General features: G+C 35.7%; 1 protein-coding gene across 12 annotated transcripts in view; it reads left to right on the plus strand.

Annotated features, from left to right (window-relative positions):
- RBBP8 (RB binding protein 8, endonuclease) overlaps positions 1 to 26,706 on the plus strand; it is a 96,147-nt gene that overhangs the window by 35,532 nt on the left and 33,909 nt on the right. For all 12 annotated transcript variants that reach the window (XM_021097738.1, XM_021097735.1, XM_021097736.1 and 9 more), the window contains 3 exons: positions 11,565 to 11,677; positions 18,870 to 18,936; positions 26,203 to 26,378. In XM_021097738.1, the coding sequence (XP_020953397.1) occupies positions 11,565 to 11,677; positions 18,870 to 18,936; positions 26,203 to 26,378 (356 nt within the window). The remainder of the gene's footprint in view (positions 1 to 11,564; positions 11,678 to 18,869; positions 18,937 to 26,202; positions 26,379 to 26,706) is intronic.

The raw sequence follows: 26,706 nt of genomic DNA on the forward strand, positions 1-26,706 counted from the left end.
ACTCTTTAAATGATGTTTCCTTATCTGATGTGTGATGTAGGACAGGCTTAAGAGTAGCAATGTTCTAATACATTTGATGTTTTAATTACATTTTTACTTCTAAGTAGATGGAAACTGCTTCAAATTCTATTCCTGTCTTTTTTTCTTTCTCCTGCCATCCTTCTTTCTTCTTGCATATTTCTCCACTTTCAGGCATTTCCGGGATTCTTTTTACTGAGCATTCCCAAGGTAATTACTTCACCTCCACATACAGACTTTTTTCTTTCCCATTCCTGTGAGTTTGACACTACATTAGAAAAGGCTTTGAGATTTTGCTGTATTCCCTTGTCTGAACTGTAAGGCTATTCAAGATCATGAACTACTTATAAGAAACTATGCTTCTTGCTTTCTTTATAGTTAATATTTTTCCTTTATGACCATTTATATGTATGTGCAGAAGGGCTAGTGGTTTGAATTTGCCACTGTGCCTTTAATATTCTGCATGTATGCAAACCGAAGTTGAAGACTCTTTTTCTTCCACAACCACTATCTCAGTGGATGTACATTTACGGGATTAGGCAACCTATTATTGGAATTAATAGTTATGAATTTGAATTCTAATTTCATACTATATCCTTAATTAAGTTCAGCAATAAATAGTTGAGCTCTTACTGTGTTTTCGGTGTTGCTCTAGAGGCTGGGAATAATACTATCCCTAGGATGCCATGGAGCTGATATTTAATTTTCAGAGGTTGGGAGTGGGCCTACAAATAAGATCTTTTCATATTGTAAGTGCTGAAAGTGAAATAACATTGAATGATGTAACTGAATGACCACAAGCATTGGGAAATGATGGGCTACTGGTAGATATCAGGGATGACCTTTCTGAGGAGGTACCATTCAAACCAAGAACTGAATGATGCAACAAAAGCCAGTCACTTGAAGAACTAGAGGTGAGAACAAAGAAATGCAAAAGCCTAGGGTGGAAATAAATTTTGAAATATTTGAAGAATAAGACATCCACTGTGGTTCTAATTTAATGAGTAAGAGGATGAATGATAATATTAGAAAGGTGAGAACCTACTAGGTTTTGTAGGGACCTAAGTTTGGATTTTAATTGCAGTGGGAAGCCATTGGAGGGTTTAAGCAGGGCAATGCCAAAGTGATAGAAGGAAGTGCTAATAGCGTCTATTACATCCAAATGGAGATGCTGAGTAAGTAGTTGTATGTGTGAGTCTGAAACTAACTGGAGAGATTAGAGCTAGAGAAGCAAATTTGAAAATCGTCAACAGCATATAAATGGCATTTAAAAAACATTTTCAAAAATATAGGGAAAGAATGGAAGAGGGCTCAGGGTTGACTCCTTGGGCATATTAAGGTTTAATGAGAATTAAGGACCCAGCCAACAAAGAAGATTGAGGAAGAAATTATCAGAGTAGGAGAAAAGCCAAAAACATATGGCATGATACTAACAGTACCTTCTTCACAGGGATATTTTGAAGATTAAATGAGATGATGCAAGTAAAAGTGCATAATGGGAGTTTAAAAAGACTTAAACTGTCCCTCCTAATTTGTGACTTCATAGTCATTTCCTGTCTTTAGCACTCCAGTCTGTACACACAGCCGGACTAGTCTCTCTCCAGCTGAGATATAAGCTAAAAAGCCATCTATCCCTCTTATTCTTCCCCAGACCAGGATCAATTACTCTCTCTTTAGTGTGGTGAGGCATTTCCTTCTATTTTCTCTGGATATACAGTAGAGGATTGGGGGAGAAGGGTGGAGACCATATCCTTTCAACTCTCCAGGGTTTGAAGCACTTCCTTCTCTTACTTCATCATATTTTTCCTCTCATCTCCACTGCTTCACCACTTTGTACACACAATCAAGTTCTTCTTTCCTTGTAATAATGATAGTAATGGCAAGAAATGAGGAATTCTTTTTTTTTCTGTTAAGTGATTCCTAAGTATAGAAAATGTTAAAGTTGGTATTAATAACTAAATGTGTTAGTCTGAGTTCTCTGAGAAAGAAACATCAAGATGACATTAGACTCAAGAGCTTGGGGAGGGCAGGGGGAGGCAACACCTCTAAGGTAAATGAGGAGGGAGAGCTGGAGGAGGCGGGAGAGCTATGAGATCTCCAGGTATCTAACCCTTTTGAAAAAGGGGGAAATGGAAGGTCTTAGACTGCATTGCAGTTTTAAGAAAGCTTTGTCAAGGCCAGTGGGGGGTTCTGGAGCCTTAGTATCCCAGTTCTATTCATTCATTGGCTGGCTTTTGACTGGCATGCCTGGTATATTCACCTGTATGAATAGGTGGAGGATTTCAGAGCACAACAGCTGGAGCCAGTGATTTTACTGCCTCAATAGAAGATACTTTTTCAAGGTTGCCACATCCAAAGACTGATTGTATGATTGTACTTATTTCTAGCACTCTGAAAGTTTAGTGGATCATTAACAAGTTTAGGACTCAAAGTTAATACACTGAAAAAAAATCACAAGATAAAGTTTACATTATGTTTTGCATGAATTGATTAGCTTAATATGGTTGGCTGGCCATTTCATCCCCAAGAGACAGTGTTCTTCATCTTAGCTCTTGAAGACCCTCCTTTCTAGTATCTGCAGAACATTTCTTCACTTTATGATTTAAAGTTTTGGCTGTTCTGTTATTCTTTACATCCTATGCTTCTTAAGTGAGTTTTTCTTCTCCAGGCTCATCCTGAGAAGAAATGTCAGTGAATGAGTGCCCCTACCCTTCCCATGGAAGTATTTTCTAAATTGCTCTCTTTTATTCAGTTAATGTATTTAATTGTTAAAATTATCCTTTTTTTATTCTGCAGTTTTTTAAAACTAGATTCTTTTCTATTTATCATCTGTGGTCACTTATTTCATGTCAGTGTCACACTTCCCTGCTGTTTCCCAGCCTAAGTGTTCTCTTGCCTTTTATTCAGTTTTTCATTGATTACAGAGAAAAACTGGAAGATTATGACTAGATACAGAAATTTTTTTGGAATTTTTTCTGTATTTCCTCTTCTTGAAAATAGATTTTTTATGAAATGGACCTTTGTGGATACTGGCTGAAAAATTATGAATTATTGTATTAACACATATGAATTGATAATTTCCATTAAGAGTATTTCAGATTAATTTAAAAAATTTTTTTAAATGTCCCCCATGGTAGGCTTACAGATTCCATTTAATTGCATCCATGAATATTAGATGTCCACCTTTACATTTTTAAGTATGTGGCCTATAATCATTACATAATTTGGGGGATAAGGTAAGGAGTGTAGCTCATCTCTTTTTTTTTTTTTTTTTAACTCACACTTTTTACACACTTCATACACACCCTTTTTCTCTCCTTCATATCTGAAATTTCCTTCTGAGATTAAGATTTGTCCCTCATTGTATGAAGCTTCACTTAATAAAATGAAAAATGATCTAGATCAGAACATTATTTTTTTTTTAATGTAGGATCTGATAGGCTTGAGGACTCACACTTTATACCTAGACATCTAGCACTTAATATTCACTTTAACACTGTGAAGTAGATGGTAAATCCATTTTACAAATGAGGAAACTGCTGGCAAAGAGTTAAGAAACCTTCCCAAGATCACATAGTTAAATGGATAATTAAGTTAAATTTGACCCCTCAAACACCCCAGTTTCTACTCTTTGATGATGCCTCGTCTGTGTGTTGTCTTAATTTTATAAAATGTTGTGTGAATGAATTACAACTTAACTGATTATCTCAAAGTATTTATGCTTGATCTAAAGTTACTAAAAAATGTTCTGAAGTGCTCTGAAATATTAAATCTTCAACATTGCCTATTATCTAGTCTTGTTTTCTTGGAAGTTTTTTTTGTTTGGTTATTTTTCCTTTAAATACTACCTTTAAATGTCAAAGTAGGTAGCAAATGGTAAAGTTTTGCCTTACTTAAAATTTTAATTTTATGTCATATGTGAGAATAATAATTGAGAGTAAGGTTTAAAGATCTATAAAAAATAATGTTGTGCTGAGACCTTTTAAAAGCAACATATATTTTGTTAAAATTTCTAAGTGGTAATCCTGAAACTTGCTATTTACTCTTCACAAGATGAAACATTCTTATTTCTTATGCTAATATTGTGAAAACATCAAGAGATGTTTAGAGGAAAGGAATTATCCTTTAAAGGTTAATTATATAATAAAAATTCTAATTTTATGTGGCTTGTTTATGTTTTACTACTACTGTTATTACATTTACACACTTTCCTCCAAAGAACCAAAATATTTTCACTTAATCTAAGAGACAGTTGTTGTCCTGAAGAAAGAGATAGAAGGCATTTTTTTAAAAGTCTGAATAAAGCAGTTAATCCATAGTTGTCTGATAGATTTTAGCTTCTTTAAAAGTATATTTGGCAGTGATAGGAAAGTTGTTTCAGCTGTTGTTAAAAGGGGTAATTAGTACTCCTAATCAGAGAATTTATGGTTCTCTGTTTTTCAGTACTGGACCAAATGTCTTTTGTCTAGCTAACTCTTTCTCAGAGATTTGAATTTAATGTATATCTTCAGGAGATGTTCCTGACTTCCTAGATTAGGTTTCCTTCTGCTGTGTGCTTTCATAGTATCCTCTGTTTCCACTTTAATGATGTGAATCATACTTTATTGTAATTACTTTATTAGCTGTCTTTTTCTAGTAGATTGTAAACTCTTTAAAAGAAGTGACAGGGAGTTCCCATTGTGGCTCAGTGGAAACGAACCTGACTAGCATCCATGAGGACGTGCATTTGATCCTTGACCCCACTCAGTGGGTTAAGGAGCTGGCATTGCCACGAGCTGTGGTGTAGGTCGAAGGTGAGGCTCGGATTTGGCGTTGCTGTGGCTGTGGCATAGGCTGGCAGTTGCAGCTCCGATTTGACCCCTAGCCTGGAAACTACCTTAAGCTATACTTGGGGTCCTAAAAGATAAGCAAACAAATAAATGAAAGAAGCAACAGTGTCTTCTCCATTGTTGTATTTTAGTACCTGCAGTACTCCTTGTAGGTGTGTAATGAAAACCTTTTGAATGAAAATTAGTAAATGTGAGGCAATCTTTTTAGGGTATGGCAAGCAATTGAGCACACTTACCAGCATGTTAATATGGTAAGTTTTAATTGCAAAATGAAAGCTTTTATTTCTTCATCTCTGTGAAAAAGCTGAAATATAACTCAAAATGCATGATACTTTCTGCTCTTGCAAGTGGAATAGCTCTTCTTTCCCTTTTACCTGTTTATAGCTACTGAAATTGCATTTTTCTATGAAACTGAGACTTTTTTCTTTCTTTGACAGCAGCAGTGGAAGATGGGCTGGAGGAAAGTAGTAGAACCCTGTTGATGGAAATAGGAGCTAGCATATTTTCTCATATCCATTTAAATTTAAGCTAGGATCAGTGAGCAATCAAGAGTTGATTTTTTTAAACAGATGTTATCATCAAGAGTGGCAGTTAACTGGAGAAAATTAGAGTAAATGAGCTAAGAATATCGCTTCATTTTATAACTATCTATACCAGTAGCATTTTTAAACTTAAGAAACTAAGGATTTCAAGAGGTTCTTTTCCATGATATCTTATGGTATTTTAATATATCAGAGTTGATTTCTCGAAAACAAGTTGTTCAGTTTTTAATAACAGACTGGTAGAGTGACATTTAAATAGTTCATTAGAATTGCTTAATGCCATTTAACTCCTTCAGTATTTTTCAGTGACCTTTCAATGTCTCTTTTGGTTTCATCTATAGCTTAATAGTTCTGTGTATAAATTTTTTACTACAGTCAGGTCCACTATTTGAATGTTTATTGCGTGGTCCCCAAGCGGTTAATTTGAATAGATCTTAAAAGAGAAATGTAACTATGAAATGTCAAATATTTTATACAAATAGTTATACGTTATTTCTTGTTATAACAGTTTAACAGTATCTTGGTTTTGGAATAGTTTAGAAGCAACTTTATTCTTATTTCCTTTGGGATTTTAAAGGCATAAAAAGACTTTACTACTAACTTTAGAAATGTTTGAAAATCTGAAAATATGAAGTATTGTAGCAGAAAGATAAGATGTATGTCCTTAGTACCTTAATTTTCAAAAATTTTATGCAAAGTTTACTAGAATTTATTTCTTTTAAAATGCTGTGATGAAAAGGAATATAATGTACTATTTAGCAAGTAAACACATGTATATTATCAAGTTGTATAGTTATCATAAAATAATAGTTTCCTGTTCCACTCTTGCCTACCCCTGCCTGTCCCAGTTTTTAATTCTTCAAAGGTCTAAATGATGTTATTTTCGCTTTTACACTTGATTTATCAACTTGAGACAATATCTGTTTACCTCTTGCTATGAAGAAGAGGATACTATTTTTCCCTTCCTTACCTATTTTTGAAGTTATTTTAGTTCTTCTATTTTACTTTTGAACCTTAATACATATATTTATGCAGATATTCATATTTACATAAGTAAATCTATTTTTGCCCACGCCCATGGCATGTGGAAGTTCCCAGTCCAAGGATCAAACCTGAGCCACAGCAGTGACAACACCAGCTCCTTAACCCACTGAGCCACAGAGGAATTCCATTAGAGAGAGATGTCTAAGCAGCCTCCCTGAACTCACCTCTGTGTTACAGGAGGATATTGATACTTTCACTTTTACCTTCATCACTCCTCCTCTCTTGCTACTTTCTGCCTTGTGTCAGCTGAACTATTGACAAAGTTCGAAATAGCTATATTCTTTTCTATTACCAGACTTCAGTCTCCTGTAATTTGTTTATACGTTAGTCGATGTAGAAGTTGGAAAATAGTGAACAGGGTTTATTTATTGACTATTCACTCCTGAGCCAGGATTCATTTCCATCTCTGCAGATCCACTTGCATGACCTCTGCGCCACTCAAGGACAGTGTTCCTAATGTCCAGGTCAAATAGATTCTTTTCTCCTCTGTCCCAAAGTAGTTACTCAAATCACCCTATAATTATATTATGACAAAGACAAGTTTGCTTTGTTTTTCCTAGAATTTCTCATTACCTTTTTCTCTTATCAAGATAAGAAAAATGTTTTCATCATTGTGTCATTAATATTATTTAAGGCCTGTTATTCCTGTTCATTGATTATGATCTTTTTCTTTTTTTTTTTTCTTTTTACAGGCACATCTGAGTCATATGGAAGTTCTCAGGCTAGGATCCTTAACCCACTGAGCTACACTGGGAACTCCTGTTGTTCTTTTTCTTAAAGACATACTTCTTGGACTGAAACAATTTTCAGTACTAATTTGGACCATTTACTTTCTAGGTTATCCTACAACTGCAGTTTTGGAATTTCTCTTCACTGGATCCCTACATTAATTCCATTATTTCTTTCAATTCATGTTAGTAAACAAATATTTATGGAGCTCATGTCTTCTGCCAGGCACTGTTTTAGACCTTGAAGATACACTGGTGTACATGGTTGGAAAAATTGGGGCCTGTTTTTCCTTTTATTTATTTATTTATTGTCTTTTTGCTATTTCTTGGGCCGCTCCCGCGGCATATGGAGGTTCCCAGGCTAGGGGTCGAATCAGAGCTGTAGCCACCGGCCTACGCCAGAGCCACAGCAACGCGGGAGAGCCGCGTCTGCAACCTACACCACAGCTCACAGCAACGCCGGATCGTTAACCCACTGAGCAAGGGCAGGGACCGAACCTGCACCTCATGGTTCCTAGTCGGATTCGTTAACCACTGCGCCATGACGGGCACTCCTCATTTTTAATGTTCATTTTTTTAATAGCTCACCCTCTAACTGCTTAAAAATGCACAGGAAGTAACTTTTCAGAGAGTCTTTGTATGTCTGAAAAATGTTATTTTACTCTTGCCTTTATATGATATTTTGACTAGATATAAAATTCTAGGTTCAGAATAATTTTCCTGTAAAACTTTGAAGACATTTTCTCATTGTCTGTGAGCATCTGAAGCTACTAACATCGTAGCGTTCATTCCTTTTAGGTAATGGATTTTTTTTCCCCTTTCTGTAATGTAAGATCTTTTTATCCTTGTTCTGAAATTTTATCATCAGGTGTGTGTATATGTACATGAGTCTTTCCTTCACTATGCTAGGCCCTTAGCCTATTAACCCGAAGACTAGTATCTGTTAGGTCTGGCAGTTTTACCTATTATGTCCTTTCTCCACTTTTATAGGTTCTTTCTTTCTGGAGCACTTCTTGGTCACAAACTGATCCTTTATAATCTTTTGTCTTGTTTCTGTTACTGTTTTTTTCTTCATGTTCTGGGATGTTTCTTTTCCAACCCTGTTATTGAAGCTGTTTTGATAATCACATACTTAGTATCCGAGAACATTTTATTGTTTGTTGATATACATGTGTGTGTGTGTACCCTTATTTTATGTCAGCATTACTGGTCATTTTTTCAGCGATAAGAGATCTTTTCATGTTATTTATTACAGAATTCACTGTCTGTAGTAATACTTTTTAATCTTATTGTCTGTTTTGTCTGATGTTAATTAATATAGATGCTCCAACCTCTTGTTTTTCATTTGCATGGTACTTTTCCCACCCTTTTGCTTTCAACCTGTTTTTATCTTCAAATTGAAAGTTATTACTATTGTAGGCAGAATATAGTTGGATCTTTGTCTTATCTGACAATTTCTGCCTTTTGATTAGATTTTTTTTTTTTTTTTTTTTTTTTTTTTTGGTTTTTTTAGGGCCGCCCTTGTATTTGGAGGTTCCCAGGCTAGGGGTCAAATCTGAGCTGTAGCTGCTGGCCTACGCTACAGCCACAGCAATGCCAGATCCAAGCCACATCTGCAACCTACACCACAGCTCATGGCAACGCCGGGTCTTTAACCCACTGAGCAAGGCCAGGGATTGAACCTGCATCCTTGAGGATACTAGTCAGATTTGTTTCCACTGAGCCACAGTAGGAACTCCTTGATTAGAGTGTTTAATCAATTCATGATTAATATACTGATTAGTTGGATTTATGCCGGTTGTTTGGCTTTCTGAATATCTCATATCTCTTTTGTTCCTCTGTTTCTCTTTTTCTGTACCTGCCCCCATCTTGGTCTTTCTGGAACATCTGTTATTGGTATGATGAATCTTTTAGGATAATCCTCTAATTTTTTATCTTCTCTATTTTTTTTCCTTTTTTGACTGCACCCACAGCATTTGAAAGTTTCTGGGCTGGAGATGGAATTCAAGCTGTAGCTGTGACTTGTGCCTCCTATGCCTCAGGTGCAGCAATGCCAGATTCTTAACCCACAGCCCTGGGCCAGGGATCGAACCCATGCCTCAGCAGTGATCCATGCTGCCACAGAGATAGCACCAGATACTTAACCTGCTCCACCACAATGGAAACTCCTATTTTGATTTATTTAAAATTGAAATAGCTACATGTGGCTTGTAGCTACCATTGTGGAGAATAGTTCTAGACTTTTCCCACTGTTGGCTTAGGATTCAGCATTCTCAGGTCAATTTCTATTTGTCCCCCAGCTCCTTGCTTTCAATTTTTTTTTTCTTTCCCATTCTCTGTGTCCTCATAATCTTGTGTCTTTTAAAATATACATATATCTTTACTTTAGTTTTGTGGGATTTTGAGAGGGAGCAGTAATAGATGCATATATTCACTTTGTCATCTTTATTTACATCTTGATTGTCCTAATTCCTATCTCCAAAATGTACTCCAATTAAACCATGATGCCCAATCCTTTAGTCCTTCATCCTAGAAATTTTTGTTCTATTAATGCAACCTGTAGCTGCTAATTTTTATTTTTTATATTCATCAACACTGTTGACATGAGTTTTACTTTTATATAAAAATCTCTAGGGGAGTTCCTGTTGTGGCTCAGCAGATTAAGAACCTGACGTAGTGTCTGTGATGATGCGGATTCAGTCCCTGGCCTTGCTCAGAGGGTTGAGGATACAGGGTTGCTGCAAGCTGTGGTCACAGCTTGGGCTCGGATCCAGCGTTGTGGCTATGGCCTGGCCAGCAGCTGCAGCTTCAGTGCAGCCCCTAGCCTGAGAACTTCCATATGTTGCAGGAGTGGCCGTAAAAAGGGAAAAAAAATCTCTAGGTTCCTTTTTTTTTGTTAGTTTTATAGCTTTCATGTCTATAAAACTAAAATTCATTGGAAGGTCCCACTGTGGCTCAGTGGTAACAAATCTAACTAATATCCATGAGGATGCAGGTTCGATCCCTGGCCTCACTCATTGGGTTAAGGATCTGGCATTGCTGTGAGCTATGTCTATGTCGAAGACTAGGCATGGATCTGGATTGCTGTGGCTGTGGCATAGGCCAACAGTTGCAGCTCCGATTCAACCCCTAGCCTGGGAACTTCATATGCCATGGGTGCAGCCCTGAAGAAAAAAAAAAAAAGACTAAAATAAAATAAAATTCAAGTCATGTACTACATGCTATGATTTCCATAGATACTTACATACTAATATCTTACTGACCTAAGTTTTTGAGTTAAAATTATTATCTTAGAATTTATATTTTCTAGATACTTTTTTTTTTTTTTTTTTTTGCTTTGCTTTTTAGGGCCGTACCCGTGGCATATAGAGGTTCCCAAGGTAGCGGTCACATTGGAGCTACAGCTTCCGGCCTATACCACAGCCACAGCAACGTGGGATCTGAGCCGTGTCTGCCACCTATGCCACAGCTCATGGCAACACCAGGTCCTTAACCCAGTGAGCGAGGCTAGGGATCCAACCCACATTCTCATGGATCCTAGTTGGGTTTGTTTACCACAGAGCCACGAAGGGAACTCCAGTTTTCTCAGTTCTTAATGGAAGATAGGTGTCTCTTTTTTAACTATATTTTTCCTGCTATGTAAATAATGAAATTAGAGGAATTTTTGAAAAAATACAGCAAAACACTAAGAAGAAAATCTTCTAAGTTACTATTGCCTACAAGATAATTATTATTAACATTTAAACTTTTTTCTCCATCACCCATCCCTACTCTGTTAATATTTGTATTTCCCTCTTCCCTTCACCACTCAACAAATAATTAGTAAAAACTATTTTGTAACCTCTTTTTACATTATAGTACACTGAATTTCTAGTAACATTGGCGTCTTTTTTAATGTTGAAAAGAGCATTACTTTTTTTTAAACTTTGTGTTCTTTGACCTGTAGTATTCGTTCAACTAAAGAAGTTGTAGAACAATCATGTGTTATATGCTATGCTGAGAAAAACAGATACAAGCTTGCTTAGTATATATTTCTGCCTGTTGGTACTGGACTGGATTTATATTTTGTCTATAATAGATTAAAATAAGATCAGTGTCTTCAGTAAGTAAGTTCCCTTGGATAGAGTTTAAAATTGGCAGACTTTTATAGAACTTCACTCACAATTGCAGTCTGTAGACAATGATGTAGCATAATTTCAGCCTATTTGAGGATATGCTCAAGGCATAATAACTAGTTAATTTTCTTTATATTTGCCAAGCCAATTCTTTAGGTATTAATAAAGTATAAAAATCTTAAAATTCAAAGATAAGGAGTATCTTTTAGTAGTTGAAAAATATTTTAATTTCAGATGGATGAGAAGATTTAAGTTCTACTCTGAAAATATTTTGCTTTTGTTTCATAGATTAAGAGCAGGATTATGTGATCGCTGTGCAGTAACTGAAGAACATATGCGGAAGAAACAGCAAGAGTTTGAAAATATCCGGCAGCAGAATCTTAAACTTATCACAGAGCTTAGTGAGTTTCCTTTCTTTCTTTATTAAGATTTAAAGCATAGTGTGCTATTATTAAAACCTACTGTTAAATTGGTTATAATCTGATAGATTGTTTACATGCATTTTTCTTTATTTAGGCAAAAAGTCATGTCCTTTTCTTCCTTTTTATAGATTTAATCTTATGCTTATTTTAATAAGAAATAGAGTACAGAAAGGTTGTACAAATACTGTCCACATGAGCCTTAAAGTCTCACCAACTATAAGACAAAAGAGAGAAAAGATAAAAGAAGCAGATTTCCTTTGGATATGTCCATATTTGCCTCTAGTTTTATGTTTATTTCATGTAATTTGACTCTTTATATTTGGTATAAGTTAAATACAAAGCAGATGATTTAGTGTCCTACAAAAAAAGTGTTTACTTTTTTAGATTGTTACTAATATTTTTGGACATATTATTACAAGTATGCCTTTTTCAGTTCAGTCTTCTTCCCATTTGATGTAGAATTTTCTTACATTTATCCTCTTTTCAAAACTAATTCCATTTAATTGTATTTTTTTCTATTATATTGCTGTCCTCTGGTTACTCGTGCAAGAATATATGAACATATGCTCATTATTTTAAAAAGAGATAGAAAGAACATAGTCTTATTCTGCTCCCAGAGGTAACTACTATTAGCAATCTAATAAATACCTTTCCAGGTCCAGGTTTATCTGTCTGTCTGCCTGTGTCCCTCATTTTACCCCCTCTTCTCTTTTCTCTTTTAAATTTTAATGAGATCATGTCATAATGACTTCTTATTCAGACGTGTTATTTTATTTTAGACTATGTAAGTCTTTACATGTTTACATATTTAGATCTGTAGTTTATATGTATGAATGAATGCATGTGTTTAGGAATATAAGAATATAATCAATGAATAGAAAACTGTTACCCTTCAGTAGACACAGTTGATATCCATAATTATATGCACTTGAAGTAATCTCTAATAATGTCTATACATCTAATTGTCATGTTTCTAGCAATTTTAACCAAGCCAAAAAATAGCCAAAAACTCAACAAACAAAAAACCCAGGTGTTAAGGAGTAAGACAGCATTTTTTTCAGGGCTGCATTCTGTAGATGTCATTTATTTACCCATTTTCATTGATGAACAGCTCAATGTTTTGTTTGAGTGTTTGAGAATGTCCATCCCTATGTCCTCTTTAGTTTTGGACAAAAATATATTAATTGACAGTATCTAATTCAGAGGGTAAAGAATGATACCTTTTTAAAATTAGCATTCTCTTCACTGCTATTGAGGCCAAGTATCTTTTCACATAATCTTCAGTTTGCATTTCTTTCGGTGAATGGTTTGAATATCCTTTGTCTAATTTTCAGATAGATAAAACACTTCATGAGTTCATGTTGAAAGTTCAAATTCAAGATTGTAGAGCTTTTTGTAACCTCTTCTCTAATAACATCAATATCTCCTTTCTTCTACACTAAGAATTGTAATTCTCAAGAACATTGGGATGATAGAATTAAAATATCCCCTGACTACTTTCTTTTTCAATCTCATGTTACAAGCACAGTAGTCTCAAAATAATTCCTCTAACAATACCCCCAATGAAATTACTGAAAAGGTCAAGAAAACTAATTTTACATTAAAATGAGCAACAGGAAAATCATCAAGGTCAAATCCTGAACGGAGTTATAATATGAATAAAAATACTAAAGGCTTCATGTTTATGAATTTTTGGTGTTTCTATATATTGTTGCTACTTTCTTCTTGTCCTACCTTTTCTTTCTTTTTTGTTTTTATTTTTCCCTGTTAATGTGTTTTTAGGATATTGTTTCTCTTCTTATTTCATTTTTATTTTATCTTTTATGGCTTTTTTTTTTAAACTCAATATTTTTTTGGCCACATATGTGGCATGTGGAAGTTCCCTGGCCAGGTATCACCCTAGTAACCTGAGCTGCATCAGTGTCAATGCTGGATACTTAACCTCTAGGCAACCAGGGAACTCCAACTCTGTTTCTGTTCTTTCTGAACAACCTTGAAGTTTTAACATGCTTCCTAAAATATAAATTATTTCTGAATAATACAACTTTAAAACACTTCGATCATCTCCATCTTCACTTGCATGCTGTTTATGCGCAGTATTTCATTTTTGGTTTGTTTTGGGTTTTTGTTGTTGTGTTTGGTAGCTCTGCAATTTAGAAACTTTTAAAAAATTTACCCTATTCAGAGTTCCCATTGTGGCTCAGCGGATGAAGAACCTAACTAGTAGCCATGAGAATGTGGGTCCAATCCTGGCCCTGCTCAGTGGGCTAAGGATCCGGTGTTGCTGTGAGCTGCAGTGTAGGTCACATATGTGGCTTAGATCTGGTGTTGCAGTGGCATAGGCTGGCATCTGCATCTCCAATTGGACCCCTAGCCTGGGAACTTCCATTGGCTGTAAAAAATTACCTTGTTCAGTTTTTAAAAGATTTACCTACGTGTTTATCAGTGTCTTTGCTTCTTATTGCTTTCTGCATCTCACTTTGCATCTGGGATTATTATCTTTTCTGATATTCATTCTTTAGAATTTCCTTTAGAGAGTATTTGTTGGTTCTAAACTGTCAGGTTTTTTGTTTGTTTTTGTCTTTTTAGGGCCGCACTTGCGGCATATGGAGGCTCCCAGGCTAGAGGTCTAATCAGAGCTACAGCCGCTGGCCTATGCCAGAGCCACAGCAGCGCCAGATCCAAGCTGTGTCTGTGACCTACACCACAGCACACGGCAACATCAGATCCTTAACCCACTGAGCAAGGCCAGGAATCAAACCCACAGCTTCATGGTTCCTAGTTGGATTCGTTTCCACTGCACCACAATGGGAACTCCTAAACTGTCGGTTTTTTATCCTCAGTGTTTTAACTCTTATTTTTGTAAGGCTATTTTACAGGGTAACAGTTATTTTTTTTCTGGCTACTATTAAGATTTTTTTCTTGGTATTTTATAGTTTTAGTACAATTTCAGTAGGTTTTAAGGAACAAAATCTGCTTAGTATGCATCATAGGATCTATTGAATCCCATCTTTAATCATATCTTTAAAACCATCAGCTACTAGGTCTTCAAATATTATGTCTTCTTCCTTCTCCCTAATTGAGAGTTATGATGAGACCTTGGAATTTGATCTTTTGTGTCTATTTTAACATCTCTTTTCTATTTTTCATGCCCTATTTCTTTCTGCTGCATTCTAGGTAATTTCTCTTATTATACATTTCAGTTATTATTCTTTAGTTCTGTTACACTAAGTTATTTTATTTCAGTAACCAAATTATTCATTCTAAAAAATTCTATTTGGTTCTTTTTCTTTCAGGGGACAGTAGTGGTATACCTGTGGCTTATGTAAGTTCCCAGGCCAGGGAGCAAATCCAGGCTGCAACTGCCACCTACAAACCACAACTGTGGCAATGCCAGATCCTTGACCCACTGTGCCACAGTGGGAACTCCCTATTTGTTTTTTTTTCAAATCCACATAGTCTTTTTTTTTTTCAGTGAAAATTTTCTTTTTTTGTCGTTTAGAGGTTCCCAGGCTAAGGGTCAAATCAGAGCTGAAGCTGCTGGCCTATACCACAACCACACCAGCTCAGGATTGGAGCCGCATCTGCCACCCACACCACAGCTCATGCAATGCTGGATCCTTAACCCACTGAGCAAGGCCAAGGATCGAACCTGCATCCTCACAGATGCTAGTCAGATTCATTTCTGCTGAGCCATGATGGAAACTCCCTGAAATTTTTTTAAAATATAGAAAACTAAGGAGAATAGTAAAAAATCCTCATAACAGTTGCTCATGTTTTGCTGTATTTTCTTCATTTCTTTTCAAACTGAAATATTTTAATGTGAATTACATGCATCAGGACATTTCTCCTCTAAATACTTAGATCATTTATACCTAACCACAGTAACCACCCCTTACCTACTAAAGATTACCAATAATTTTGTCTAATATTTCCTAATAGCCAATCCATATTCCTGTTTTTAATGTCCCTTTTAAGGTAGTTTGTAACAGTTTTGTTGAAGACTTGCCAAACCCAAACCATACATTGCATTTGCCTTCTTTCAATATGGAATAGCTCCCTTCCTATTTTTTTCTTTTATGACATTGACTTCTTGAAGAAGTAGAGTCATTTTCCTAAAATTTCTGGGTTTTTCTTATCATTTTCTTGTTTCTTCATTTCCTGTAAAATAGAAATTGGATCTGAAGGCTTGATTATGTCCAGAACAAACATTTTTGACAGCAGTACTTCATAGGTAAAACTGTCTGCTTTATATTGCATCACATCAGGATATAGATATTGTAACATTATTCCATTCTTAGGGATTGATGGCCAAATTTCTCCATTATAGAATTGTATTTCCCCTTAGTACCACCAAATATTCTGATTTGGATGGATGTATGATACTGTGAAATCTTGCAAAAATACAGTTCTACCTCAGTCTTTAGTGGTTTTAGTATCCATTGGGGATTTTGCCCAAATCAGTTGTTTAATTAGAGATTACAAAAAATAATAATCCATTTCTGTTATTCTTTCTACATTTATCAGCTGGCATTCTTCTATAAACAAGAATTCTCCCCCCATCAACTGGAGCTCTTGCTTACCTTGGAATATAGTTCCTACTAGAAAAGCATGATACATCTTTTTTTCTTTTTTTTTTTTTTTTTTTTTTTTTTTAATTTTCCCACTGTACAGCAAGGGGGTCAGGTTATCCTTACATGTATACATTACAATTACAGTTTTTCCCCCACCATTTCTTCTGTTGCAACGTGAGTATCTAGACATAGTTCTCAATGCTATTCAGCGGGATCTCCTTGTAAATCTATTCTAGGTTGTGTCTGATAAGCCCAAGCTCCCGATCCCTCCCACTCCCTCCCCCTCCCATCAGGCAACCACAAGTCTCTTCTCCAAGTCCATGATTTTCTCTTCTGAGGAGATGTTCATTTGTGCTGGATATTAGATTCCAGTTATAAGTGATATCATATGGTATTTGTCTTTGTCTTTCTGGCTCATTTCACTCAGTATGAGATTCTCTAGTTCCATCCATGTTGCTGCAAATGGCATGATGTCATCCTTTTTTATGGCTGAGTAGTATTCCATTGTGTATATATACCACTTCTTCCGAATCCAATCATCTGTCGATGGACATTTGGATTGTTTCCATGTCCTGGCTATTGTGAATAGTGCTGCAATGAACATGCGGGTGCATGTGTCTCTTTTAAGTAGAGTTTTGTCCGGATAGATGCCCAAGAGTGGGATTGCGGGGTCATATGGAAGTTCTATGTATAGATTTCTAAGGTATCTCCAAACTGTTCTCCATAGTGGCTGTACCAGTTTACATTCCCACCAGCAGTGCAGGAGGGTTCCCTTTTCTCCACAGCCCCTCCAGCACTTGTTATTTGTGGATTTATTAATGATGGCCATTCTGACTGGTGTGAGGTGGTATCTCATGGTAGTTTTGATTTGCATTTCTCTTATAGTCAGCGATGTTGAGCATTTTTTCATGTGTTTGTTGGCCATCTGTGTAAGCATGATACATCTTAATTTTTCCCTTTAATTGCCTATTTTCAGAGTAAGATCCTATATAATGTTTACCTATAGTGGTGACAGGTGAGCTTTTGTGTGTTGAGTATGCTGTGTTTCATTTTGCTTTTAATAGGATTGAGGCTCTCTCTTTTTTGAGCATAATAGACACATGGAATTTTGTATATTCAGTATGTGTCAAATCAGTTATGTTCATTACTCTTACTGATGCTCAAATTATCTCAATCTTGTGTGCCTACTAATTTTTTGTAATCATTTCTATCATGTTAGTTTTGGGTCTTCAATCTTTTAAATCCTTAAACATTTTATTACTATATGAGATAATTCTGTTACCTGAACTACTTGGGACTCTGTGTTTGAGTTATTTTTTTGATGACTCTAGTGTTAACGTGAATTGGGATCACTTTGGCTCCATTCCAGTAGCTCAGGCTTAAACTGGAAATTTCAAGTTCAGTCCCTCCACCAGTGCTGTTACCAACATCTGCTTGCTTATACTTCTTGGGTTTTAGCTCACAATTTTGTTTTGTTTTTGCTGTTGTTGTGGTGGTGTGGGAGTCCCTTGGATTTCTCTTCATGTATCCAGCTCATTCGTCCTCTCAGTTCCTTTCCTGATTTTTTCAGTAGCCCAAAGGAACTTTTTTTCCTCCTTGGAATTTCACTTAGTATTTTATCTGTCCTGCTTTAACGCCGTTGTACTTTGAGTTGTAAAAAATATGTGTATATAACTTTTTTTCTCTCATTAGACTATACTTTCCTTTAGGTCACTGTCATATCTTAAAGTTTTTTTAAGATCCTCCATAGGAGGTAGTTTAGTAATCTCACATATTATAGATAGTCAGTAAATCTTTATTAACTCACTGTAAGAAAATATGTTTAGATTTGTAAATCAGTAAATTATTAATGAATTTTTTAATATGATTAACTTTCTTTCTGATAGGTTAATTTTGCTTACTCTAATTTGATCTCTTTGATATATTACTCCTAATAAAATACATGCTTAACCAGTGACATAATATCACAACGTTGATAAAAAATTTTATGCTGGCAGCAGTAGAAATTATAGCCGAAAATTGAGTTTCTGCTTTGTAAATAAGGATAAATAGGAAAATTTAATCAAGGTATATACAAATAAGGAAATACTGTGTCAATGGATATATTTAAATTACTGATGCCATAATTATTTGTGAAATGTAGAGTATGATTAAGGAAGAAAATTTCCTTGTGTGTTTGTTATAAAAATTATACTGATATTCAGTGTCATATTTTATGATCAGATTTATTTCAAGATAAATGACTCACTAAATGGTATTTGAAACTAGTAGGACTGAGTAACCGGATGGAATGCTTTCTTGTCATTAGTATGAATAATTAAACTATACTCCCCAGTACATGAGGTACTTTTTCTTTTTTGCCCAAAAGCATTACATAAAATTATCGGTTAATCATTTACCTGGGACTGGCACAATATGAGGTGTAGTAATCACTACCCAGTAACAAATTAGTTTTGAACAGTAGCATTAACCCTGACTAACATTATGACTTAGAATTTCAAATCCTAATTTCTCCATGATTTTGAAATAATTGAACGAGCCCGGCGTACATCTTAATATAGCTATAATTTGTGCTTTCTTTTCACATTATATTTAAGTGAATGAAAAGAATACTCTACAGGAAGAAAATAAAAAGCTTTCTGAACAGCTGCAGCAGAAAATTGAGTAAGTATTTTTCTTAATTGCAACGGAAAATTGAATGTTTTCTCCCAGTTTCTTTCTTCTTCATTTTACTTAGCTGTGCAAACTATAAAGATAGGTCAAAAGATTTCATTTTTTAAAATTATAAAGTGTTCTGCCACTGAAAATATAAAAACCACTGAGTTTTTGTTTTGGGAGTATATCTGAAGAGTGCATATGCATCTCTTAGGTTAGTGCATGAATATATATATATATATCAATTTAAAGCATTCTAATTTTTATAACATAAATAACAAATTATTCAAATAAATTATTTGAAATACTTATATTTTAAATAAATAGTTAGGTTTTGTTATCACCCTTCAGCCCTGTCCCAGAAACATCATAAAAGCCATCTGATTATTTCCTCTTAGACACTTCTCAGGCCTAGAGAACTTCTTCCTTCTTTTCTTCTCCCTTCTCTTCCCATTTCTCTTAATAAAAATAATAACTTTTGGAGTTTCTGTTGTGGTGCAGCGGAAATGAGTCCGACTAATAACCATGAGGTTGCAGGTTCGACCCCTGGCCTCTCTCGTGAGTTAAGGACCCATTGTTGCTGTGAGCTGTGGTTTAGGTCACAGACACAGCTCAGATCCTATGTCGCTGTGGCTGTAGCGTAGTCTGGCAGCTGCAGCTCCAGTCCCACCCTAGCCTAGAAACATCCATATGTTGCAGATGCAGCTCTGAAAAGACAAAATAATAATAGGAGTTCCCTTAGTGGCTCAGCGGAAATGAATCTGACTAGCATCCATGAGGAGGCAGGTTTGATTCCCTGGCCTCACTCAGTGGATTAAGGATCTGGCATTGCTGTGAGCTGTGGTATAGGCCAGCTAGTACAGCTCCATTTCGACCCCTAGCCTGGGAACCTCCATATGCTGAGGGTGTGGCCTTAAAAAAAAAATGAAAATAATAGTAACTTTCAATTTGTGTACCAATTATTCTTCTTTGTGTCTTGTATTTTTTTTTTTTTTTTTTTTTTTTGGCTTTTTAGGGCTGCACCCTTGGCATATGGAGGTTCCTAGGCTAGGAATCGAATCAGAGCTACAGCTGCTGGCCATAGCCACAGCCACAGCAACACCAAATCCAAGCCACTTCTTCGACCTACACCACAGCTCACAGCAATGCTGGATCCTTAACCCACTGAGTGGGGCCAGAGGTCGAACCTGCAACCTCATGGTTCCTAGTCTGATTCATTTCCGCTGCCCCATGATGGGAACTCCACTTATATCATTTCTAATTCTCACTATGGTTCTTCAAGGTAGTTTTATTATCTCCTCTTTATAGACAAGGAAACCACATGTTAAAAAAGTCAAAAAACCATGTGTCACAATTATTTGATAATAAGACATCACTCAGAATCCCATCTTCTGAGTTAAAGGGCTCTGTTCTTTCCATTATTTGCCAGTATCTAAAAAAAAAAAAGTATCTGTTTTTCTGGGACTAATCTGACCTATGCAGAGCGAAAATATGGCCACTTCTTAGTTCTCATTTATATAAAGCTTATGTAATATTTTTTAAGAGTTAGGATTCAGGATAGTCTTAATGGTTTACAGGAATTTTTAAAGACTTGCATTTGAGGGGACATCTACAAAAACCTTTGGTAAACTATGTAGACGTGACATTATTTTGGCTTGGAGATGCATAAACACATCTCACAAGTGGAATTAACATGTTTATCATATCAGTATACTTTTAAGTAGTGGATGTCCAATAAGGATTTTGATATTTCTTCCATGTTATCAGTCCACTGAATATTGGTAGCCAAAGAGCATTTTCAGGAGATGAAAAGATAGGAATGAGACGGTGGGATCAGACTGAGGTTATCAAATATGTGTATATGAAAATGTCAGTGCTTTCTGATTTTATTCATGCTGCATATTAATGTGAGACTAGAACATAAATCCACAATCTTTTATATATGATTCCAAAACCTGATTTTTTTTTTTAAATGTGATTGACAACTAGCCTCAGCTCAACTGACAAGATGCTATTTATCATTGTCCTTATTTGTCCCACTTTCTCTGAGCATTCCTATGCATTCCTCTGCAAATATCAATATGCTTAACTGTAGGATGATCTTGGGCTCCACTGGAGGTGTTTTGTAACAAGCTATATATGCTCTGTAGTGCCCTTCATTTTTAAAAAATCTGGATTCTGAATCACATCCAGTTCCAAAGATTTAACATAGTAGTTGTTGACCTACATTAATTTACACTATGTGAAGCAGTTTAGCATATGTAGTGTATGTTATTTGGAACGTATCAGCCCTGATAGTTATGAATACCAATAATACATGATAACTAGTCTGTAGAGGTAAATACAGAATTCATTAGGTGAATGCCTCCAAAACCAAGGTTATAAAGTGAATTGAAACTAGATATATTTAGTACATGCCTTAACAGTGTAGGAGGTAATCTATTGTGTCTTTCTTTCAGTTCTCTCCTAAAATTTAATATAGTTATTGTTATAAGCCAACTTCTTTAACAGCTTACTCTCTTCAAACAAATTTCCTTCTGTTTTCAGTTAGGAAAAAAATAGCAAGTGTTATCTTGTAAGGCAACCTCATTTCCTCTGATTACCTAAACCACTGTAAAATCTGTTTATTTAGTGCCTAAAATTTCCCTGAACTTTAGAAAAAGTACTGTTTAGTTTATACCTTTTCTTGTTAAATGCAGTAATTCTGATTCACCTAAGCTGGGTTTGATGTAACAGATAACCTTTTATAATAAGGCAGTTGGTTTTTGTGACACTATGGTAAAAAATTATTCAGAAAAAAAAAATTTGCTGTTCTTAAGTTCAAAATATATATTCAACTCTACCAGTCACAGAAATCAAATAATTAAATGAGCTGAGTGTTGAGGTTATGACTCATTTTGTTTTGGGAAATGGATGAGCTGGGTCAGTGAAAGTCAAAAGGTCTCTAAACCCTTAAGGGCTATAAAGTTCATTTCATTCAATGCTCTCTTCTTTTGTTGTTGTTGTTGTTGTTCATTTCTTTGTTTTCAGTTTTTTTGTTTGGTTTGGTTTTTGTCTTTTTTTTTTTAGGGCCGCACCTGCAACATATAGAGGTTCCAAGGCTAGGGGTCCAATTGGAGCTACAACTGCTGGTCCAGATCTGAGCTGTGTCTGTGACCTACCCTGCAGCTCATGGCAATGCCGGACCACTTAGCAAGTCCAAGGATCGAACCTGCCCCCTCATGGATACTAGTCGGATTCGTTTCTGCTGAGCCACAATGGGAACTCCCTCAGCACTCTTTTAAATTGAATTCCTTGTATAACTTCTTTATCAAATAGCCATTGTTTGAACACCTCTTATACAAGTTCACTGTCTACCAAGCCTATTTAATTTTATTGAGATGATAACTCTTAGAAAGTGCTAAGTTCTGTTAAAAATCACTGTGGTTTTTTAAAAGTACTGTTTTTTCTGATTTTGCCTTCTGGGACCATTGGAATAAGTTTACCCCCCTTTTACTTAATGGCCCTTAGCATACATGAAGACAAGCTACCAAGGCCCTCCTGAGTCTTAACTGTCTTTAGAGTAAATATCCTCTCTGCATTAACTGTTCCCCCGTGGCATTATTTCAAGATTCATCAAATTACCATTTCTCTTAAATGTTTTGGTTTATCGGTATTTTAACTAACTTGGTCTTATAGGTATAGTCCAACCAGTAAAGCAATACAGCCCCCTCCATTTTTCTGTATCTTTTAACTTCTATTAATGTAGCCAAAACATACATCTGTTACTTACAATTCCTTATTGGGTATCCACTAACTAGAACCTTTAAGTCAAAGTCTTCCTTATCCTCTACTTGTAGACTTTTTATGTTAGTATAAAAATACAAAAATACATGACTTCAGAGTCATGGCTTTATAGTATTTGTTGACAAAACATTATAGCAAAGGAATCTTCACTTTAAGATAAGCACATTATTGATCAGATCTCTTTTTTGGGCATTGCATTACATTTTTTACATACATTATTTTCCACAACTTTCTTAACAAAAAATGAAGCAAGAAAATATAGTACTGTACTTTCTTTATAGATGAGGTAACTGAAGCTCAGAAAGGTTGTCTAATTTACCCAGTGTGACTAGTAAATGTCAGATGCAGGATTTGAATCCATGTTTCTCTTGATTCCAGTGAGGCTTTTATCTTGGATTTGTCCTGTAATATTGCAACCTCTGGAGGGTCTTTCATATGTTGATTTTTTTTTCTACTATGCGTTAAGTTAGCTTTTATTCTCAGTTTTGTGTCTTCCACAAATTTGATGACTGTTCGATCAGTGCCCTGCATCAAAATCAGTAGTAAATGTTGAACAGAACCTGCCTGAGGATGGAGCCCTGGAGTGTACTAGGGCAGGTTTTCCTCATTGATGATAATTCTCTGTATACTGTTTTCAGTCAATTTGGAGTTGTTCTCTATTAGTACCGAATTTGTATTTCCTTTGTATTTGCATTTGTAGTTGAATTATTCATATAATAAACTGGTTCTAAGACAGCAGGGTATCAGACTCACTAGTGTATATTTTTGGAACCCTCATTCCTTTTTTGAAAATCAGAATGTTTAAACTTGATAGCTATAACTACTTCATTAAATTTAAATTACATTTTAACTGCAAGTGTAAGTTCTTTAGAGGAGGAGAAAAGCCTAAATATTAAAAACCTTTTTATAGATTCATTATGAAGGGAGACCCTGGATCCTGAAGGTCTTTGGGAAAAAAAAAAAACAAAACTGAAATCATTTTGACAGGAATTCAAAGGGAGGCAGTCAGCCTTTTAGAAAGAAAAGTGGAAGGAGAAAGAGAACCAGTGTGCATAATTAACTAAAACCTATGGCAAAAACTTTTAACTTTTCTCAGAAAATCAAAGTGAGTCCTAACACTTTAAAGATGAAACTTGGTTAACACATGAAAGTTGTTTTGTTTTGTTTCCTTTTTCTTTTGTGACAAAAAAAGGACAAAGGAGGACAAAGCCAGCACTTGTTTACGTAGTTTAGCCACCTCTAGTTAGAGCTGGTTTTTGGTGTGTTTTTTTTCCCCCTTTGATAAGCTCTGCTCCTTCTAGATTGACTCTTCCAGGAAATCAATTTCTTCTCGTGACTCATTCATGTTTCAGGTTGAATTTTTATGACTAATAGGCAGGTAGCCTCTGACGTGATTAGTTAAAGCAAGGTCAGATAGATTTCACACTCCATTAATTTGTAAGGAAGGGTTTCTCATATGACTTTAGCTTACTTTTTTCCAGAGTAAGATGGCAGAATTGTAGGTAGAGATTAGATATTAGCTCTAAAGGTTTTACTCAGTATAGAATGTAGGGTTATAGACCACAAATAATATTGATATTATCCAGGAAATTAAGATATAAATCTGTTTTAGGAAAAAGTCTTTGTCTTCTACTTTTTAAAAATCTATTGGTTATAGTTGGTAAAAATTCATTATCCAGGAATAAGTAGTATTATAAATTGATATGAGTATATTAGAGTGGTTTTTCATGTAAAGCCTAAGTGCCTGACAGACTGATAAAAATTTGTGGCAAATAGGTTCCGTAATGGTTTGACGAGGAAAGTCAGTTGAGTTAAAGTGAATTTACTTTACTCAGTGACCATAATTCAGTCCAGGCTTAAGGTGCCTTCAGTCTTGAATAAGGTAAGAACATGTGCCTAGATAGCACAGATTTATTTTTTTAGTGAAATCTGGGAATCTTTCATAGTCATTGATCCATCATATATTAATGAGCATATACCAGTTACCCACTATTGCAGACACTTGTGATGTATTAGTAACCCCCCCCAAAAAAAGATCCTTATTCTCTTAGAGAATAAGGTAGGTGAGCAGTAGACAAATCAACTATGTACTATGTCAGAGAGCAGTAAATGCTATGGATAAAGTAATAGAGCAGAATAACAAGGAACAGGAATACTAGGGTGTGGGAAGGAGGTTGCAATTTTAAATAACGTGTTCAAGGCAGGTGTTGATGAGACGGTAAAACTCCAGCAAACACTTGAAGATGAGATAATTAGCCATGATATTTGGCAGTGATCATTCCAAGCAGGTGGAAGAGCTAGAGCAAAGACCCTACAGTGGGAGTATGCCCTGTGTGTGTGCGGAGCCTTGAAGAAGTGAGGATGGCTGGCGTAGAATATAATATGAAAGGAGATCAGAGAGGTAATGTAGGAGAGGGGACAATCAGATCACCTAGAAGAACCTTGTGAATAATTAAAAGGACTGTGGCTTGCATTTCCAGTGAAGTGGGAAGATGTGGCATGTTTTAATCAGAAGATTGACATGAGTCATAATATGACTTAAGTTTTAATAGGACTTTTCTGACTGATGTGTTGAGAGTACTATAAGTGAGCCTGGATAGCAGCAGGGGTAGAAACTCAAAAGTGTGAGTCCTACTCATAGTCAGTCAGTATGGACCCATGGTCTCTACCAAGGATAACAGTTATGTCCTGGGAGTCTGGCTGTCAGCATTTAGATTCTGCTTCTGTTACTCACTATTTTAGTAAATGACTTTACTTCTGGTTCCTTATTTTCTCATTTGTGAAATGAGAGTAATAATGATAATACCTGACAGTGCAAACCTGCAACAAATGTTGGTAGTTATTAGTGTTGGTATTATTTATCACCCTGTATTTGTCATTTGCCAAGTCCTGTTGATTCGACTACCACAGTGTTCAACATTGGGCCCTTACTTTCCATACCTATCTTCAGCATTCCAGTTCAAACCCACGGTAGTGCATGCCAGGACTGTTACAGCCATTGCCTCCTTTCTTTCTGTTCCAGTCAATCTTGCGCAGTCTTGCTTGCTGTTAGATTTTCATATTACTTCCATGCTCTAAAACCTTAATCCCCTTCTTCTTGCTTTCTAAATTATGTGCACACTTAGTCATGGCTCTCCTATAAGTACTTCCAGGTTGTCTTTCTCTAACACGGGTACACAGCACTGCCTGCCTTTACTCAACTTGGAGGATCCTCTGCTCATTTTCTCTGCCATTTGAAATTCTTTCAGTTTCGCCTCAAATGCCACCAACTACACTTTCTCTTTTAGTGTCTCACAGTAATATTCCCTAGCTGATACTCTCGTCATTTGGGTACTTCTCTAATCCTTGTATTTATATTTTGAACATTAGATCCAAGGAATTCTGTCTCCTTCATACCTGTGTTCTGCTGTAGCTCTATACTAAATGGTTGATGTTTTAATAAATATATTTGTCAAACTAATTTTTTTTTCAACTGTTATTTTCCTCTAGGAATGATCAGCAGCATCAAGCAACTGATGTTGAATCTGAGGAAGACATTATTCCAGATTCACCAATAACAGCTTTTTCATTTCCTGGTGCTAACCGGCTACGAAGAAAGGAGAACCTTCACATCCGATATGTGGAACAAACACAGACTAATGTGGAGCACACTGGGTGTGCAAATGGTGAGGACAGGAGATGTAGTTTAGTTATCTGGTTCTATAAAAGAAAAAAATATCCGTCTGTTGTTAGTTTTTGTGTTACTTTAATGGAAGGAAGATAGTTATTGCTCAGGTAACTTATGTTACAGCTGTTAGTTTCTGTTAGCAAAGCAACTGGGAAGGGATTTTTTTCAGCCTGTATTATATGTAGATGGGCATTGCTCATCTGAATATGTAAATGCTCAGCAATTTACAAAAGTTAATAGTTTTTTTGTTTAAAAAATATTTGGGACGTTCCCTTCATGGCCCAGGGGTTAATGAACCTGACTAGAATCCATGAGGATGCAGGTTT

This window comes from Sus scrofa, chromosome 6, assembly GCF_000003025.6.
Source record: "Sus scrofa isolate TJ Tabasco breed Duroc chromosome 6, Sscrofa11.1, whole genome shotgun sequence".
NCBI classification, from domain to species: domain Eukaryota; kingdom Metazoa; phylum Chordata; class Mammalia; order Artiodactyla; family Suidae; genus Sus; species Sus scrofa.